This window comes from Sander lucioperca, chromosome 7 (genome assembly GCF_008315115.2).
Source record: "Sander lucioperca isolate FBNREF2018 chromosome 7, SLUC_FBN_1.2, whole genome shotgun sequence".
NCBI lineage: Eukaryota > Metazoa > Chordata > Actinopteri > Perciformes > Percidae > Sander > Sander lucioperca.
Window position 1 is genome coordinate 10,722,078 of NC_050179.1, and position 18,979 is coordinate 10,741,056.

An 18,979-nucleotide genomic window follows, 5' to 3' on the forward strand; every position below is an offset into this window, starting at 1 on the left:
TTCATCCAATGAATTCTCGCATTAAAGTTTAATTGGGATAATAGTACTTGTGGATTCTGTAGAGCATATTTTAATTTTTCCTGTGTGAATTAGTGCAGGAATTCTGGTTATCTTTTCAAAGATGGCTTCACCCACTGAATTTGATGCCTGTTAAAGCTTTATTGAGTTTTAATGTAAAGTAGTACAATTTTGATTTTGTGGTGAATAATTTGATTTTATTGGGTAAATATTTCATTCATAGTTGCAAATACTTAAAGGCTAAGCCTTGGATGAACAAATAGAAAAATGAACTAAATCTATCTGCAAAATCTCATCAGTTTATGAAGAAATGCCAAAAATGCCCTAACACCTCTTCTTTTATTCAACTTATTTATGTTGAGAAGGACCCTTAGCCTTAATTAATTGATACAGACTACATGAATGATTGTTTTTATTTATCTTTTGTTTTGTTTTGTATTGTTCATCATGAATATACTGGGAAAATGCATCATTCAGGTAATATCTTAAATGTTTGTACTTGAATTAGGGCAGAACAAGTGGTGTAGAGTTCTGCTATCTCAAAGTTCTGCATGCTGTGGATGAAAAACCAGGATTTATTTATTGCTCTCTGCTCTGAATCACAGCCATCTGGCTTTTGGTTCCTTTTTTCCAAAGTGGAAAAATGAGTGGTATTCAGGCTGAGCTGCTTCGGTCAGGATTCACAAAAGTGGTCGAGGGAAAGGAGATGTTTTAGGTGGTTTATCAGTCAGCAATAATCAGAAGAAAAATGAAAATGAAAAAACAACTTAAAATCTGCTTCCAGGTGATCTTATGGCTTTCATTTGAGCAAGTGCTGCAAGGTAAGTAGAAACAGAATATCTTCTGTTGCATTTGAGCATTTTTAGGTTGTTATATAATGATACTGCATGCACTGATCAATATGCAGTGAAACGTACAAAAGGTGTATGCAGGCACTGACAAGTGTCTTTGCATTTTATTATTAGTTAAACTTCAGTATTTTTCTACTCTAGATGTGGCTGCAGGCAGAAGTCCAACTTCTCAAAAAACAGGTTCATCAGTCTCTGATGCAAACCTGATGTTTGAGGTAAGTTCTTTATTTTAGAGTTAACAGACATCTACACTCAGCTAAATCACAAACTGTGCCATATTTTACTTACAGAGTAAGTGATGCATATTTCCTTATCTATCCTTTGTGCAGTTCTTGCTGGGCGGGGTGGAGATCGACCGGGACAACAACATTGTAATGCTCGACGAGGAGATGGCATCGATGAGGCTGGGGCGGGCTTTTCTGTCTCAGATCAATGACAACATTCCCAGAAGTCCGAGCTCCATGCTGCAGACGGTGACCACACTGAAGGATCAGAGGAGCAGGCCGCTGACTCGTGATCAGTTTGATGTTCTTGTCCTGAGCATGGTGTACTCTGCCCAGCAGGCCTGGCAACAGGACAGAAGAAAGGAACAGGAGGCCTGGACTGAAGTGCTCCTCCAGCTGGCAAATGTCACGGTCCATGACCTACGTGGAAACTATCTCTTCAGTTATGCATGATACACAAACTGCCTATCTATATGAGATAAAGGTGTATGCAATAAATCACTTGCCTTAAATCTTCCTGTAATGTGTTTTCATAGTATCAATGTGGTCAAAGATTTGTAAAATAAATACTCAATCGTGTATCAAACATGATAATTTTTATTACAGTACAGTAGAAAAACACTTTATAAAAAAAAACAAAAAAACATCTGAAACATTTTTTTCAAACAATCCCTGAAGTTAGAGACACAACGAACAGTAAACATAGGAATATATACATGGATCCACACCATTACATACTTTACTTCTTCCTCATCTGTGCTTGTTTTTGTTTAGTACACCCAGTCTGGGTCTTGGTCTCTGATTCTTCCAGAGAAGCCAGTTTTTTCTTAAGCTTTGCATCCACAACAGGACCTCTCCTGTCCCTGCTGGAGCGCTGCTGCCGACTCCTTCGCTGGCCTCTTAAACTGTCCATCGAGGTTGAGGTTTCCTCCTGTGCTTTGTGTCGATCACTGATCAATGACTCGTTTCGATCCCAGACCAGCACCGTTACACCTGTGAGTGAACATTAAGCAGCTTTAGTGACACACATTGACCTCTCACATATAAGATAAACACATCTATCAATGGAGTGCTTTTGAAAAACTCACCCATTCCAGATCCAATCACGTCACCCATTGGATTGAACTTGTTGATCTGTAAATACATATTTCTCTGTGTTAATAACGTGTTTTCATGTCTTTACGTTTTTTTCCCAGTGCTTTAAAAACATACTCACAGATTTGATCCCTGAAGCGGTGGGATCTTGCAGCTGACACACGAGCTTTGCTGTGTTGGAATCAAAGATGTCAATGGTCCTCTGATCTCCGGGGCAAACTCGGTCATCAGGGTAGCGGCCCGCAACGATTAGGTCATAGAAAGGGTGCCATGTGGCCTACAGAGAAATAACAGAATTATGTTGTCACAAACTGTATTCTCCCACAAGATATTGCTTCCCCCTGACATGTCTCTTCAAATACCACCTGGTTCTTTAATATCTGCAATGGTAATGAAGTCTGTGAATTGCTTTCTTGCGGTTTGTGTATGTATGTCGATCACTTGTGCAACTAAACTATGTTTGTTAGTCATGATCCCTCAGGATAAGTTACAGAAGGATACATACACATCTAGAGAAGAAACAAACCTTGATGGGTGTGAGATGCTGAAACTGTCTGTGTGGATGTTGGATGACGTGTTGAGGCTTCGACCAATCAGAGGACGAGTAGACCCGGATCTGATCGTACTGATCTGTGGTGAGCAACTTGGAGCAGTCCAATGGGTTGAAGTAGGCTGTGAGGAACCGACAGTAACAGCTTTACAAAATAATCTATAGATTTTTTTTTTTTTTTTTTTTTAACAACCTGTCATAGAAACTGTAATACATAAAAATCATGGCCATTAATGTCTTCTAGGTTCTTGTACCTACCTTTTTTTATAAAATAAATTAAGAAAACTGAACAGGGTTGGATTAAATGGGAAGACAAATACATGACTTGTATCTTACACAAACAAGGACACTTTTAACTACTACTACACAACTATATTTATTAATGAGAAACATGGATGGTAGACTCTCAGAGGTCCCTTCAAAAGTCAGGACAAGTTACACTTAGTGTTATCATTTACTTTCATATCATTTATATTGGACAAATGTTGGATAATATTCTGTATTATTATTATTATGTAGCAAAGACGGAAAGCAGTAACTTAATAAAGTAAGGAAGAGTTTTCTAAATGAGAGTGTTACCTGAATTGACGGCTCTCTCATGAGGCAGCTCGTGGAGAAAGCTCTTCTTGTCTTTGATGTTTCTCAGGTCCCAAAGTTTCACAGTGTGGTCGACTGAGGCCGTCGCCAATAACCAATCACAACGGGGGTTGAACTCTGCGTGGGTCACTTTGGCTTTGTGCAACTTGTCACTGAAAATCTACAAAATTAAAACAGAACAAATATGTTTAGTGGCCATAAGACAACACAGGCTCATTGTTGTCTCATTAATATAAAGTAGAATAATGGACACCTACCTTTTGGCCATCCAAACCCAGGAGTACAAGCTGTCCCACATTGTCTCCTGTCACAAGCATCCGTCGACTAACAGACACATCAACACAGCAGTACCAGTAACTGTAAGAAACAGAGAACAAAGTGAGTTTACTGGATATAACAGATGAACAATTAAACAAGGATGAAGCTAAAGATTCCATATGGACATTTTTTTTAAATATTCTATGGGATGTGAGTCAATATCTGAAAAAGACCACATGAATTAATGTAACATCCCCCATCATTACTGTCCAGTGAGAATTATTTCTTTATTTGGGGATTTTAAAGTTTTCACATTGATCCTATATGTCTCAAGCTAAAAAACACTTTATAAAAACACACTGAATAATCTAAGCAGTGCAGTGTTACAAATCATAACACAAAGCTTTTTTATTTCATGAAAAGCTGAAATGTTGGTGATGCAAACATTATACTTTAGCATAACATTAACAAGATCACAGCATCTCTTTGAGCTAAGCATCAGTCTTTTCTGCAGTTTTCTCACCAAACATTGTGGTGATCGTGGCCACAGTCTTGAGATCTGGACAGAACGGTGGGTGTGCGGCCCTCAAAGCTCTGCATGGTCAATGTGCCCTCACCAGATGCTACATAGACTTTGGAAAGGTCCGTCGGGCAAAACTTCATCCCACCAATGAAGTCTCCTGCTCCGCTCTGTGCACAGAAACACAAATGCAGGCCTATCACAGGGTAGTTATCAGCACTACACTACCACACAAATGTTTTGCATGAGGGCCACTCGATAAAAAGACTGATGCTCAGGCCTACAATCTACAACCCTTTCTGATTGTAGCTTACAGAAAACAAGGGGACTCGTCTTACTTCAGTATGTCTGTGTTGGCAAACACTATTAGAGTTGTTCCGTTGAAATCTCGCAGTGCTGTCATACCCCCCATTGACGAGGTGAACAGCTGACTGGGATTTAACTTGTTAAACTTCATGTCTGTAACTGAGTCTCCAACCCCCATCTAAGCAGAGAACCAATAAAAGTGTGTCGTCAAGTCAATCTAATTTCCAGAATTAATCACAGCCTCAAAATGTAACTGTCCTCAAAGTGTTGCATCATTTGCAGCGTTATTTAAAAAATGGATCATTTGTTGTACGACTATAGTCTAGTATAATAGTATATAGTACTGTTGGTCATTCAAGTATCTGGTGCAGGAACTCACCCCTTGAAGAAAAGTTTTCTTCGTGGGCACCTTAAAGTCCTGCAGATATATGTCACCACCCTTGGAACCCACAGCCAGAGCGGTGGGATGAGTGGGATGCCACTCCAGACAGGTGATTCTGCGGTCGAAGGGACTGGTAGCACCGAGGAAATGATAGGACGACAGCGAGCGAACAAAAGGTTCCTGGAGACACTGGAAGAGACAACAGAGTTACATGTACAACTGCGAGATATTCTAGCCATGAATATTTGTTTCTACGAAATGATAATGATGATGCACACATACCTTGCACGCATGGAATGATTAAATTGTAATGCATGTGGAGAACTGTCCTACATTCTCATACAGTCATGGCATTATATTTGAATGTACACTGTTAAATTGTGTATTTGGTCCCTCTGTGCAGCCTACAGCAGCAGTCTTACCTGTCTCATCTTTGAGTGAAGACTTTGTCCCAGAGTGCTCTTGTAAATGTAGTGCAGGATGCTCCCATACCCTCCTCTCTTCTGGGCTCCTGTAGACTTGAGAGGAGGCCCTGCAAGACCAACTTTACTGTCATAAGAACATTTCATTTGCCTGTTACTGAAGCTGTTCTGTCAGGGCTGCATACCTTCTTTAGATGTTTCGCCATCTTTTCTTTCTCGTAATTTTTTTGAGAGCGTTGGACCAGAGTTCTCCCCAACTCTTTTCTTCACTTTACTCTTTGATTCAGATGCATCTGCTGACTTCGTCTGTCTCGTTTTCATTTCTCCCCCCTAAAAATAGTGATTTTTACTGCACAACACAACACAGAAGATTTGACTCGACACTATCTAATCTAGCTGCCACGATAAGGTTTAAACAGACGGCTGACTTGTTTGACCTGCGGCGTTCAGTGTTTAATGCAGCAGGAACTCCAATGTTTGCATAACCCAGCAGCTCACATGTGGCTGCACGTCTGTTTTGTAACTTGTATGTGTCAGCTGTTGGCCGGTAGGTGTCAGGTTTTATCCTCTCTCCCAACAACTCTGAGAGGGCGCCATGTTTGGTGTTCAAGTAGGACTACAAACTGAGGATCAGATTAGATCAGAAGTATAGTCTATGTAAAAAACATTATTATGGAGTTCAGAGTGACATATAACTGATTACATTAATACATAATATAAGACGGTTAGTTACATAATTAAAATGAAATGTTAAAAGAAAAAAGCTTAATACTATACATTCAAGCTTTGTAAATACTATTTTCGGTTTAAACCTTAATAATATCATATGATTAATAATTAAACAATTAAATCAATAATCAATAAAAAACGTGGGTCTCAAGGAAAAAACTAAATAAGAATCTAAGACAGAATAGTGCAAGTTAAAATAAATAACAAATGAAATATAAAAAAGTAATATAGGCTGCTCTTAATATATATAGCCTAATCTCTAGTATAGTAACAACATACTTATTTAGATTAGATACAACAATCTGAAATAAACCCCTCTTCATTATTTAAAACAAAATAAAAATTCCAGTTCTCCTTGTTGCTGTTTATTTTTGTTTGCATATGGTTTCTTAGACATTTTGCCTGTCACGCTTTCTGCTAGTATCTGAAGACTTCAGCTACATATTTCACATTTCTGTTGTTTCCACAAAAGGTTCGGAAGTAAAGGCGGAAACACGTATTTGTTGTTGTGAAATCTTATTGGCTGCTGCCGGCTCGTTTTGAAAAAGTCCTTTGATTAGAGGCGGAGGGAAAGTTCAAAATTGTAGGAACGGGGACGGTAAAACACCAAGAACCAGCGAGGTACAATGAACAGACAAGCGTAAGTAGAATTACAACTTTTCATTAAATAATTGCGTACATCATCTAGACGTATTATGCTCATGTTTAATGTCGTGTTGCAGTTTACGGGCTTGTCGACGAAATCCAACGCAAACAATAGAAGACTAGTTAGCTTAGCTAGCTAAACGTTAGCCGGGGGCTAAGCCGTCTAGCCAGCGGCTTTGTTAACGCATACTGTAATGAAAAGCTAACGTTAACAATGTAAGTTACAGCTAATGAAATATTATTATTTTTCAGGAAGTGTAAAACCCCCCGAAGACCTCCTAAAAAGCCTTCCAGCAACCAAAAAGACCCGGTTGGGGTGAGTGTCGCTTAAGTTTGTTCAAGAACACAAACTGTACATTAACGTACTTTTGGGATGTGTTGTGTGAATGTTTGACAAGCTGTAACGTTAGTTTTAAGGTCAAACTTGTTACTAGTTAACTGTTTCCCTAAAGACACAGTACACTTGGAGTAGAAACTAATAAACACATCCTCCTTTTCATTTAATGCTGGTCTCTAAGACTTTATCCTTGCACTATTGGACTTATGCACTACCACCATGACACACACTCTCATAGAGCACCTTACCATCAGAATACATACTGAATCACAGGGTCAGTCCCTGCCCTGTCACTGCAAGTGTCTCATGCTTATACATCACTTAGTACATTCATGTGGATTTTAATTTTTTTTTATTTAGTATCTTTTATTGTCCATGCTATTCATGTGGATTTGTTATTTATCATCCTGTTTGTGATGTATGTTGTGTGTGTGATGTCTTTAAGCTACTGGGACCTTGACTGGGGATCAATAAAGTATCTTTCTATCCTCCTGTAACATTTGCTCAGGTGTACTGCCGTGTACGACCGCTGGGTGTGGAGGATGAGGAGTGCTGCATTGAGGTAATCAGCAGTGCTACCATCCAGCTGCACGCCCCTGAAGGCTTCAAAACAAACCGCAATGGAGAGTATAAAGAGGTAACAGATCTAGTACCCTTTCTAGCAGAGTTGTTTATCCTTTACACAATGTGAATGTATTTTAACTTGTCTAATTTAATTGAAAGGATACAGCTGATTACAGTCCGTGTTATTCTTACTGTAAGCAAATTCCATGAAAAGACCAAAACCAACAATATATTGTTCATATTAACAAGTACTGTCTATGTAACCAAAGTCTGATATAGCTTAGCCACAACTATAATACATCAATAACATATGTGAACTGTTCCTTGATGAACATGGGGAATGTTGTTTAGTAGGCCTAAAGTATTGAGAGACAAAATAGCACATTGTTGGTTTTAGAGTTGTTATGGCTTTTGTTGACAATAAGAAAAAAAATGTGATTAAGCCAGCCTTTGCTGTAATATTTTTTACTAAATTATTCATTTCTCTTTTGCTTCTCAGACACAGTATTCCTTCAAAAAAGTATTTGGAGTGTCAATATCTCAGATAGAGCTGTTTGAGCATGTGGCCAAACCTCTTGTCGATGACCTCATTCATGGAAAAAATGGTAGGACCACTGGCCATCTCAAAAAAGAAGCCATGTTTATTTCCCTCCCCCAAACAATAACAGTTTAACTATAGCCAGTTGCCTAATTTGCGTACTAAACATCAATAATTCTGCCGTATTGTTGCAGGTCTGCTCTTCACATACGGGGTCACAGGAAGTGGAAAGACGTTCACCATGACTGGCTCTCCCGGTCAGGGTGGACTTCTACCTCGCTCCCTTGACATGATCTTCAACAGTATAGGACCCTACCAGGCCAAAAGATATGTAAGAGAGTAAACATTCAAAAACAGTGTTGATCATCTCTTTTACCGCCACACTTTAATAATACTTTGTAAAGTATGTACATTAGGGGTGTAACAATACACATATTCGTATTGAACCGTTCGGTACAAGGCTTTCGATTAGGTACGCATTACAAACCGAACGATTCGTTGGACTAATCCTATTTCATTTAGAGAAAAAAAAGAAATAATGTGAAATATAATGTTCTCAGTGCCGCTGCACTCAACAAGGCAGCCCAAACGATGTAACAGGCAACGTGCTGTTTTCCCCTCCCACTCCCAAAGAAAAACACTCTACTCCAGTCAGGCATGCTACGCTGAACTAGCTCGTTGCAATATGACTAGTAATGTTAATGCGACTATTGCCAGACCAGAATTAGATGATCCTCCAATAACCAACAGGTCTGGCATTTGGAGCCACTTTGGTGTCCCTGTAAGTTATGAGGGTGATGGCAAGAGAGTGGTGGATAAAAACAACAACGGTCTGCTACACGAGAATAGGCTACACCAGTGGGAATACTACAAACATGTCAACTCATATACGCCGACATCACCTCAGTGTGTCAATAACTGGAACTAGAGGAAAACAAGAAGCAACACACACGCTACAAACTATCCCCGCAGCATTTAAGCAGCAAGTTCCGACTGATTCAAACACATCACTGCGGCGATTGGTACATTTATATCCGCTGATATGAGACCCTACTCTGTAGTGGAAAATGCAGGTTTTACGAACATGGTTAAAGTAATTTAGCCCTGTTACACTATTCTTTCACTAGCCCATTTCAGCCAGACCGTAATTCCTGCTTCGTTTAAAAAAAAAAAAAAAAGCCCAAATAGAGAACCAATTGTCCGAAGCACCAGCTGTTGCAGCTGGACGTCGAGGGCTACACAAAGCTGCCTGACTGTAACATGTATATTTTTTTTTATAAGGAGCTGTTTTTGTTTTATATGCTGCTAAGTAGACACCCCAGAAGATGGGTCAAGTAGAGCTCTGTCATTGTTCAAAGTAAAAAAGATCATACTTTATGATGTTAGTTTTTATAAATATTTTTTTTTGGTAAAAATCAAGTAAATTTCTCTGGCATTCCTTTCTTTTTGCTGTATCGAAAACGTACCGAACCGCGACACCACTGTCTCGTCTCGAACCGAACCGTGAATTTTGTGAACCATTACACCCCTAATGTACATGTATTAATCTAATTTAATTCCTCCTGTTTTCTTTTCTTTCAGGTTTTCAAGACTGATGACAAAAACGGTATGGAGGTCCAGAATGAAGTTGATGCTTTGTTGGAGCGCCAAAGACGGGAAAACAACTCGTCTGTTCCTAAATCATCCTCCTCCAGGTAAGTCTGAGTCCTGTTAAACACCAGTCTTCTGCTACAGTGTAACTGATATATAACATGTAAGTCACTACTTTGATTTCAGACAAAAGCTTGATCCTGAAATTGCTGACATGATTAAGTCAGAAGAGGCGTATAAAACTGAAGGTGTGGATGAGGACAGCAGCTACAGCGTCTTCGTCTCCTACATAGAAATCTACAACAACTACATCTATGACCTCCTGGAGGAAAATCAGGAGGATGCAATCAAACCAAAGTGAGTCCGGAAAATTTAAAGTGAAAGGAACATAATTCAGAAATATAAACATGCATTTAAAGACTGATGAATAGTGAATCGGCATCCTGTTATAACTGTTCAGAGACATCAAAATGTCATATCTAAATTGTAGAGGTTATTTAGTTTGGAAGACAATTGTCCTTTCTTTTTACTAGGTGGAATGGTGGAGGCACACCTCTGCGCCAGAACACTGAGTTCACGTATGTGACCAGTGAATATTCGTACATCACCAGACTAGTAGCCTGATTAAGATGAACTCTCCATGTTAAAAATCTGCACTCAAGATTATAAATTGAGCCTCGTCAACACTGGAGAATTTTTTGTGATTGTTGTGGGCAAACATCCTTGATTATGCGGCACGTTTTCTTTAAAAATGCAATGGAATATGCGGGATATTTATGCAATTTTATGCGATGAAATTGCGGGAACTTGCAAAAAGTGCAGTTTCATCATGGCTTCATCGTGGGATTTGCAGCTTTTCGATGATGGTCGCGTAATTACGTCACTTCATAACGTTCCCATGGCAACGGGAAAATGTCTGCTCTTGTGTGAAGTAAACGTAACATTTTTCAAGTTTCTGCTAAGATAAGTGACTTTTTTGCAACGAAAATGCGGGGATTATGAAATCATGCAAGCCCCGCATATTTTGCGTGGAAATCGGCGAAAGTGCGGCGTATTTGAAAAAAATGCGGCCCCCCCATAAATATGCAGACTTTGGCTGATTATGCGTTGAATTATGCGATTGCATAATCACGTTTTTCTGGAGGGACTGTTTTACTTAAAAGAACAGAAGTACTGATACCTAAACAATTCTTTTATCTATTTTATTTACAAAATACACCAATCGAAGAAATGACATGTTAAAATGATGACTCATTTCTAACATGGCCCTAGTTGATGCCTTACTTTGAGAAATAAACCTTTATGGCAAAACACCAAATACAGCTCAAATGATTAAAAATTTGGTAAATTACTAGAATGTGCAACTATTCTCCGTTGTGAGCATTTGCTGTTTTTTTTCTTTGTCTTGTGTGCTAGTAAACTGAACATAACAAGGGTTTGGACTGTTGGTCAGAGAAAGCAAGCAATTTGAAGATATCACTTAGGAATTTGTAATGGGCTTTTTTGTGTGACTTTTCTGACATTTTATAGATCAAATTAATCGATTTAAACCACAAAATAAGGGCCAAATGAATCAATAAGGAAAATAATCATTAGTTGCTTCCCTAAAGCCAACATTCTCAAATGTTAAACACAAGCAATGGTACAAGAACTTTGCCTGAATAAAATCAAATTGGCAAAATTACAATTTAAATTTTGGCACTCTGTGCTTCAGACACATTTGGTCAGTGCCCATAAAATATTGAGGTTTGTTACCACCAATCCAAAACCTGACTGACAGAGCTACAGGCTACACTACCTTATGTCTCCAGTGTTGATGAGTGTTCATTTAGTCCTAAAATCATTACATCACCCCCTGCTACTGCTTGTAGTCTTTGTAATGGCAAAGCTCCTGAATGTCCCTAAACCTGCTGTCTGTTGCTTCATGATTGTCACTGCATATTTTTTTTAATGGCTGGAATTAAGCAACATTAATATCCCCCTCCAAATGTTTGATACTGCATATCTGTTGCATGAAAAATGAAATTCCATGTTGTCAGTAACTAACACTTTTGCTCTCAATGTAGACCGCCTCAATCTAAAACCCTCAGAGAAGATCAGAACCACAACATGTATGTGGCTGGTTGTATGGAGGTCGAAGTCAAGTCTGCTGAAGAGGCGTTTCAAGTATTCTGGAGAGGTAAGTTGTTGTAAGATCTGCATTTGGAAGTCAAAGCATTTAAGGGACTAAAGGGAAAAAAAAGAGTAAGGAAAAACATTGCACTGATGATGTAGATATGACTGAACTGGCATTGCTGACCTCAGGGTCGGCTCTGGCCAGGAAATGACCTCAGTTAATCTTCTCTCTGAGCAGGTCATGTAAAAGTTTTGTGCCTAAAATAGTTAAGAGTAGTTGAAATTGCATGCAAAGATGCTATCTGTGTGTAAACATGGTTGCAAAGTTGTCTATTCTATGTTGTTCCAGGTCAGAAGAAGAGGAAGGTTGCAAACACTCGCCTGAACAGAGAGTCCAGTCGCTCCCACAGTGTGCTCATTGTTAAACTGGCTCAGGCTCCTCTGGATGCAGATGGCGACAACATTCTCCAGGTCAGTTGAAACTTAGTCTATATCCACGACGGTCCACTTCTGGGATTACGCCGGTGCCGCTGAAAATACTGCCGGATGCATGTCTTTTCAGCCAATGTCAGTTTCCTTCCGCTTTCTTTGTGTTGGAATTTTAATCTCCGGTGGATTTATGAGGACAATAGTTAACTGCTTCTCAGATCTCTGCAGGCTAAATCCAGACAGCTAGTTAGACTATCTGTCCAATCTGAGTTTTCTGTTGCACGACTAAAACAACTTTTGAATGTACACGTGTTCCACCAAAACAAGTAACTTCCCGAGGCTATTTTGCAGCAGCACAGCGGCTCTGTGCAGAGTTTGGCGCCGGCCGAGACAATTGTGACTGGTTTAAAGAAATGCCAATACACCAGAACACGTTTTTCTCCCACCCCGGAATGACTAGCCAGACCCTCCTCCGCAGCGCTGTGGAGGAAGGTCTAGCAAAGCGAGACTAGTTGAAACTGAAACCAAATATCTGGTTCCATATTCATATTTGGATGAATCAAAAGCACCAGTTTTAATACTGAAATAGTTTCTGATTGTGTTTGTCAGGATAAAAACCAGGTGACTGTTAGTCAGCTGTGCCTGGTGGACTTGGCAGGAAGTGAGCGCACTGGTAGGACAGGGGCAGAAGGCACCCGTATACGTGAAGCAGGTTTGTTACCCATCTACGTCATCAAAATTTAGTTTATTTGTAGCTGAAGTTCATGTGAGATTAAACATTCTAACCTCACAGGTAACATCAATCAGTCTCTGCTGAATCTGCGGACATGCATCGAGATACTTCGAGAAAACCAGCTCTGTGGCACAAACAGGGTAGGAATCACCATGTTGAAGACTGTCATTATATGTACCGATGAACCACGTAGGTAAATGTAAGTTTTCTCTTACAGATGGTCCCCTACAGAGACTCTAAAGTAACCCACTTGTTCAAGAACTACTTTGATGGCGAGGGAAAAGTCAGAATGGTTGTTTGCGTCAATCCCAAAGCTGACGACTACGAGGAAACATTGGTAAGTTCATCCTGCACCTTTACGGTGTCCCTTACGTTATTTTTATGAATATGTAAGTTGTTTTCCGTCTGACACAAAAAAAGACGTGCTCTGTTTGTCCAGCTGGTGATGCGTTTTGCAGAGTTGACCCAGGAGGTGGAAGTGGCTCGGCCAGTGGACAGGCCCATCTGTGGCTTCACCCCGGGCCGTCGCCATAGAAACCAGGCATTTAAAGAGGAACTGTCTCGCAAGCTGGACGAGCGCGGTGGTCCAATAGACGGAGGTAAGTTATGCACTGTACAAGCCAACCCTGCTAAATAAGACTGTGGTTAATTATGACGCTTTACTAGAATATCACTTTGAAACCAATTTAAGAAAAGCCAGATTATGGAAGAAATTACTTTTTTATAAATAAATAAAACACTTGCATATTAAACATTAAATATATTGTCAATGATACTGCCAATTGATTAAAAACAAAATGAAAAAAGTGAAAACATTACATTAAGTTATTAAAATGAAACAAACATGTCAAACCATCGCCCATTGACATTTCTAATTTTAATCTCAGAATGAGCATGAAGCAGTGAATTCAAGTCTTTGTCAGGTTTCTTTTAAGCTGAATAACTGCTGTAGTAATGTTCATTCCTTTAGTTCATTATGCAGTCATATACTTACGCTCCTATCAAGCTCATACGTGCACCTTCTGCTCATATTAATCATAATGGCATTAGTTCTAAAATTTAAGAAATCCATAATTTGCAGAAAAATATGGACCAGTATCTTTATATTTGTACACTTAAAAACACAAATGAGCAGTTGTGTTAATTCTGTTTCCTTTAGATGTGCCCTCTGTTATAAACTCCATGGTGCACTGCCTCCCACCTCTACCCTCCTCCGAGCTGGCCGACCCCAACGATGACATCACCCTGCCCAGGCTGATCGAAGCTCTGCACAACAGACACAGGATCAGGCAGATGATGATTGATGAATACAACAATGCAGGTGCATGCTCACATCCTAGCGCGACCCTCGCCTCACAGCTTTGACAGCTCAGGTTACTTGAGCTGGATTTCTTATCTTGACTCTCATGTTCTCTCCTTCATGTTATTTTAGCCAACAGGATGAAGTCCATGCTTCAGGAACTGGACAACAACCTCATTTCCAAAGAAAACGTCATTCATGAACAAAATGGCAAACTGGTGGACAAGGAAAAAATCATCCAGAACAACAAGGCAGAGATCGAACGATTGGAAAAGAGAACCAAGATGCAAGAACACAAGGTGAGAGACAAAAACATTCAAACCTCCTGTAGATTGCTGGTTGGTTTGGTAGATATGTTGCTTTGTTTCTTAAATGTCCCAACATGGTTCTGTTCCAGATTGACATCCTGCAGAAAACTACTAAAATCTATGAGGATGACCAGCGCACACTGAAGTACGAACTGGAAACCAGAGAGCAGAGGCTGCAGAGGGAGCAGTCTGACAAGAGGCGCTTGGAGCAGCGCATGCAAGGCGTGGTCACAGACACCCAGTACAAGTGGGAGAAAGAATGTGTGAGTTACTCTTATAATACAGAGGCTTATATATTAGGTAGCCTTCTGTGTACTATAGCCTGCTAATGTAGCACAGTTTGTTAAACCACCGTGGATTATTTTGTTTGTCATGCCTCAATTTCCCCAATGATCGTTTATAAAGTTAGTGGTGTTGAACTTTAACATTATGCCTCTTGCTGTGCAGGACCGACGCGTTAATGCGATGCAGCTGGAGATGCAAAACAAGCTCTGGGTAAAAGACGAGAAGCTGAAGCAGCTTAAGGCCATCGTGACGGAGAGCAAGACTCCTGGTCGTCCTGATCCTCCACCACGTCAGACGCAGCGTCAGCCTCAGAGTCAGCCTCGGAGTCAGCCTCAAAGTCAGCCTCAGCGCCAGACACAGCCTCAGACACAGCCTCAGCGGCCTTCCAGAGAGGAACCCCTCCCTGCAAAGAGATCGGCCTCGCCCTCACCTGTCCCTGTACGTTGTGTTGATGATGCACATCTAGATCACCCGCCTAGCTCCTGATCAATGTATCTGTTACTTAATATTGTTAGATGAACGATGGCAGTTGAAAAAAATTCTGTCCCTTTATAAAGTTAAGTTACTATGCTCTTCTCCCTAAAATTAATACTTTACTAACCGGACTAACATTACTAATCCCACTGTGATGCAGTTAGATGCATATACAAACATCAGTACATCATAATGTAGTACAGTGCATTAATCCTGTAGCAGTTAACTACTGTTGTAAAACTTAAAATTTGACTGTTTTGATTCAATTTTCTGATAACTTTTAAAGTTGTCTGTGAATATGGCTGCAATTAACAATTATTTTCATCATTGATTAAATCTATGGATAATGTTTTTCAATTACTCAAATGTTTGGTCTCAGAAAATGGTGAAAAATGTCATGTCCAAATTCAAAAGATACTTAATTTACAATATTAAACATAGAAAAGCAGCAAATTGTCAAATCAAAGAAGCTGAAACCAGCAAATGATTGGAATTAAATGGCAACAACTGATTATTTATCAGGCAAAAATGTCAATCAACTGATGGTTTCAGCTCTACGTTGGAATATATTCAAAGGTGTTATTTTACATACAGCAGGCATGCAACTAGTGACTTATTTTCATTATCGATTCATCTGCAGATTATTTCTCAATCATTTGTAAAAAAAAAAATAAAAAAAAAAATAACACAATTTCCTTTAGGCCATTGTGACGTCATGAGATGTCTTGTATTGGCCGAACAACAGTCCAAAACCCAAAGTACTCAATGTAATATAATTGACAAGGAAAAGCAACTAACCATTTGAGAAGCTGGAATCACGTTTGGCATTTTTGCTCGAACAATAACCTAAACGATTGATTATTGAAATAACAGTCAATTAAAATTACGAACGGCCGATCTAAAAATAGAAGACACTCTTTCACCCGGTCTCAACACAACTGTAACATAATCCGCACAAAGGTCAATTGTATTTCCAGGCTGTAGTATTTGATTACATTAGACTGTGCAGGTGTCTGCTGCTGCTCCATTCCACCAGCTACTGTAACATTTAATTCTCATGTGATTTCTTTGTACTAACTGTATCTAGCCGTGCATGTATGTAATTGTGCAGTCTTTCCACTTTGCTCCCCAGTGCCCTGTTGATTCTCCCCATGTCAGGCCAGGGCCAGTCAGTGCCACTAGAGTTGAGGAGGTTGAGATGAACCCCAGGCCGTCCTGCCCCGTCCCCAGCACCAGTAGCTCTTTGTCTGTGGCTAACTGCGTCTCAGCTTGGGAGCATCGGGATGCCCAGGACAGCAGACAGAGTTACCATTCCCCTAGTACGCCCACGAGAACCCAGTCCCCAGCAGGCTCCTCAGCCAGCCGGGCCAGGAGTAGAGCTCTGCTTGGGGCTAGAAAGGAAGAAGAGGACAACTCCCCTACATTTGATCTAGACATAATAGAGAGAAGCTACAGGGTCAGTGAGTTAGCTACAGGAAACAGTTTGAGGTTTCATAGTAAAAACTGGTGTCTCTGATCAGGATTTTGTTATCCTCTCCACTAATCGGGCAGAATATTTGAGCTTTTTCCAAAATTGGGATTCTACAACTGAAGACGTCCCCAGCCGTTGACCATGATGAATAGCTTTATCAGGATTTGATTTCATCCGTTACCCTAGTTATATGTATGTTTTATTTCTTCTTATTCTGTTGCATCTCCACTCTGTAGACCGTGACGCCAGTGCGGCCGCTGCACCGTCGCTCCCGCTCCGCTGGCGGGGAGAAGTGGGTGGACCACAAGCCCTCCTCCAGCTTGGACTTGGGTACAGTTTTGCAGCCTGTCATCCCCAATTCCATCCAGGTGTCTACACCGAGTGAGAAGGCCCTGTCAAAGTGTGACAGATACGTGTTAACGCACCAGGAGGTTGCCTCTGATGGCGAGATCCAGACCCAACTTATTAAGGTAAGTAGGCTGCAACAAGATATGTGACATGTTTTGAAAAGTCTGCATCTGATGCCAAATGCTTTGCCTGAGAAATGAAGTGAAACCAATAGCAATTCATTCTGATTAACGGTCTGCTAGCATGTTCATGTTGGCCGTTTTTCTTTTAAGGAGAGTATTTATTTTTTTTAACTACTCAATAGTGATTGAGGTATCACCAACATTTTCAGTCACAGTGGAAGCTGGTGCTATGTTTTTAACTACTATCACGTATATGTTTCACATTTATCAAAAGAATGTCTAGACTTCATTTCTCTAACTTCTCTCACAACAATAATAATAAAGAAACCTCTGCTTGTACTCCGTATCATCTCAGGGGAAGGTTTTTTTTTTTCTTCATGATACAGAGTCAGTGGGTACTATTCATTGTAGGGATGTTAATGTTTAACCGTTAACCGACATTAAGAATTTTGACCGATAATACTGTTAAAAAGACTATTTCTTAACTGCTAGTTAACTTGCTAGTGCCAACTTTGCATCTGCAAGCTTTTGTTTTAAGCTGCTTTTTTATTTTTTTCTACTTGTGGCTCTCTGCTGGACGGCGCTCACAGCGAGTGATATGTGACACTTGTTGCTATATCGATGAAGACTGGCGGATTAAATTGGCTGTCCTGCACACAAAGTATGCCAGACAGACACACAGCTGAATCAGGAACTGCTTGAGAATGTCATCCCACATGTAATTTGTTAAAGGGGCACATTTCAGGCCTGTTATTAAGTCCTAGAGAACCAATACTGATCCTTTGGTTAATGGATTGAAGTAGAACAGGTTCATTTTAAATTGGTGGCTTTAGGAAAGCAAGATCTGTAATGGCCGTTACGCACCAACCAGACGGCCGACCGTGGGCAGAAAAGGCAGTTGGACTGATCAGTCTCCCCGAGTTGGTCAAAAAGTGCCTGGGAACACACCAAAGCGACGAGACGTAATGCGTCTCCATAACAGCAGGCGGCGCTAATCTGTATTGTCGCCCAAAAAATTTAAACCGGCAGCTGATTGGACGAACGCGTCACGTGGCTGCTGCTTCCGGATTTTGGATTTTTCAACCGGATTACGATCTCATATTGTACTAAAATAGTTCACCGAAACGTGTTTCTGAAAACATTTTAAGCGAGAAATAGGCCATGCAGTTGCTGAATCTGTCTTTATTTCTCAACAAAGGTCAGTTTAAAAGATTTTCGTCAGATTTTGAGAGGCTTAGTCACAGTCATCCTGCTCGCCATTTCCGGGTGAGTCCCGACTGCCCTGTCTCCGACAGAGCATGTCAGGTCGGCCAAAATGAAGGCCGACAGCTCCTCCAATGGACGACGGCACGGAACACGCCGAACAGACTCGAGTCACTGACCTCGCCAGACTGTCCAACGGCCGATTATTGGCCCGGTGTGTAACTGCCTTAAAACTGCACAAAGGGTCTGGTCTGTAAATATCTAAAAAAAAAAAAAAAAAAAGTGGGCCTTTGAAACAGTTCATCAAATGAGGCAAAGCAATCATCTATGAACAGTTTTTTTTAACCATGTTATGCCTTTTCTGTGCCAGTCCTGGTATGTTGCATCTAGCACGGAGAGGATAAAACAGTGGTTTAAGGCAATAGTGTGACCCACAATTAGAGCTGGGCGATATGGAGAAAATCAAATATCACGATATTTATGACCAAATACATCAATGTCGATGTTGTGGCGATATTGTAGGGTTGACTATTGGTGCGTTCACAAAATATTAACACAATGTTTT

At 40.3% G+C, this 18,979-nt stretch overlaps 3 protein-coding genes and 1 non-coding gene across 10 annotated transcripts in view; 3 read left to right on the forward strand and 1 right to left on the reverse strand.

Annotated features, from left to right (window-relative positions):
- Nucleotides 1–530: 530 nt before the first annotated feature.
- LOC116038654 (protein FAM180A) lies at nt 531–1,674 on the forward strand. The gene is made up of 3 exons (XM_031283210.2): nt 531–839; nt 1,011–1,084; nt 1,199–1,674. The coding sequence occupies exons 1-3, from the start codon at nt 767–769 to the stop codon at nt 1,544–1,546; spliced, it is 495 nt and encodes a 164-aa protein (XP_031139070.1). The 5' UTR covers nt 531–766; the 3' UTR covers nt 1,547–1,674.
- A 69-nt stretch (nt 1,675–1,743) lies between these two features.
- On the reverse strand, nt 1,744–5,768 carry ddb2 (damage-specific DNA binding protein 2). 4 transcript variants are annotated; one of them, XM_031283208.2, is made up of 11 exons: nt 5,661–5,768; nt 5,409–5,553; nt 5,224–5,333; nt 4,799–4,990; nt 4,117–4,283; nt 3,593–3,692; nt 3,318–3,495; nt 2,715–2,860; nt 2,310–2,465; nt 2,182–2,227; nt 1,744–2,086 (listed from the first exon to the last, which is right to left on the reverse strand). In XM_031283208.2, exons 2-11 carry the CDS (start codon nt 5,542–5,544, stop codon nt 1,833–1,835), a joined length of 1,485 nt encoding a protein of 494 aa, XP_031139068.1. In that variant the 5' UTR covers nt 5,545–5,553; nt 5,661–5,768; the 3' UTR covers nt 1,744–1,832. The 4 variants fall into 4 exon arrangements, with proteins under 4 accessions (XP_031139068.1, XP_035859412.1, XP_035859415.1 ...); XM_036003519.1 differs by having other exon boundaries at nt 5,224–5,345; nt 5,409–5,552; nt 5,661–5,767; XM_036003522.1 differs by lacking the exon at nt 4,117–4,283 and adding an exon at nt 4,452–4,597 and having other exon boundaries at nt 5,224–5,345; nt 5,409–5,766.
- Nucleotides 5,769–6,331: 563 nt separating this feature from the next.
- The window catches only part of kif23 (kinesin family member 23), an 18,496-nt gene continuing 5,848 nt past the window's right edge, over nt 6,332–18,979 (forward strand). Inside the window, exons 1-20 of one of the 4 annotated variants that reach the window (XM_036003387.1) lie at nt 6,332–6,592; nt 6,850–6,913; nt 7,443–7,571; nt 7,998–8,103; nt 8,231–8,367; nt 9,618–9,730; nt 9,813–9,983; nt 10,160–10,204; nt 11,693–11,805; nt 12,091–12,212; nt 12,780–12,882; nt 12,964–13,043; nt 13,121–13,240; nt 13,343–13,502; nt 14,063–14,224; nt 14,336–14,502; nt 14,601–14,774; nt 14,959–15,234; nt 16,403–16,726; nt 16,978–17,211. In XM_036003387.1, the coding sequence (XP_035859280.1) occupies nt 6,579–6,592; nt 6,850–6,913; nt 7,443–7,571; nt 7,998–8,103; nt 8,231–8,367; nt 9,618–9,730; nt 9,813–9,983; nt 10,160–10,204; nt 11,693–11,805; nt 12,091–12,212; nt 12,780–12,882; nt 12,964–13,043; nt 13,121–13,240; nt 13,343–13,502; nt 14,063–14,224; nt 14,336–14,502; nt 14,601–14,774; nt 14,959–15,234; nt 16,403–16,726; nt 16,978–17,211 (2,814 nt within the window). In that variant the 5' untranslated portion in view covers nt 6,332–6,578. The remainder of the gene's footprint in view (nt 6,593–6,849; nt 6,914–7,442; nt 7,572–7,997; nt 8,104–8,230; nt 8,368–9,617; nt 9,731–9,812; nt 9,984–10,159; nt 10,205–11,692; nt 11,806–12,090; nt 12,213–12,779; nt 12,883–12,963; nt 13,044–13,120; nt 13,241–13,342; nt 13,503–14,062; nt 14,225–14,335; nt 14,503–14,600; nt 14,775–14,958; nt 15,235–16,402; nt 16,727–16,977; nt 17,212–18,979) is intronic. The other 3 variants (XM_031283285.2, XM_036003388.1, XM_036003389.1) reach the window with 3 other exon arrangements.
- Nucleotides 11,884–11,979, forward strand: LOC116038835. Its single transcript, XR_004102180.1, has one exon. It is a non-coding gene; the product is annotated as a Z30 small nucleolar RNA (small nucleolar RNA).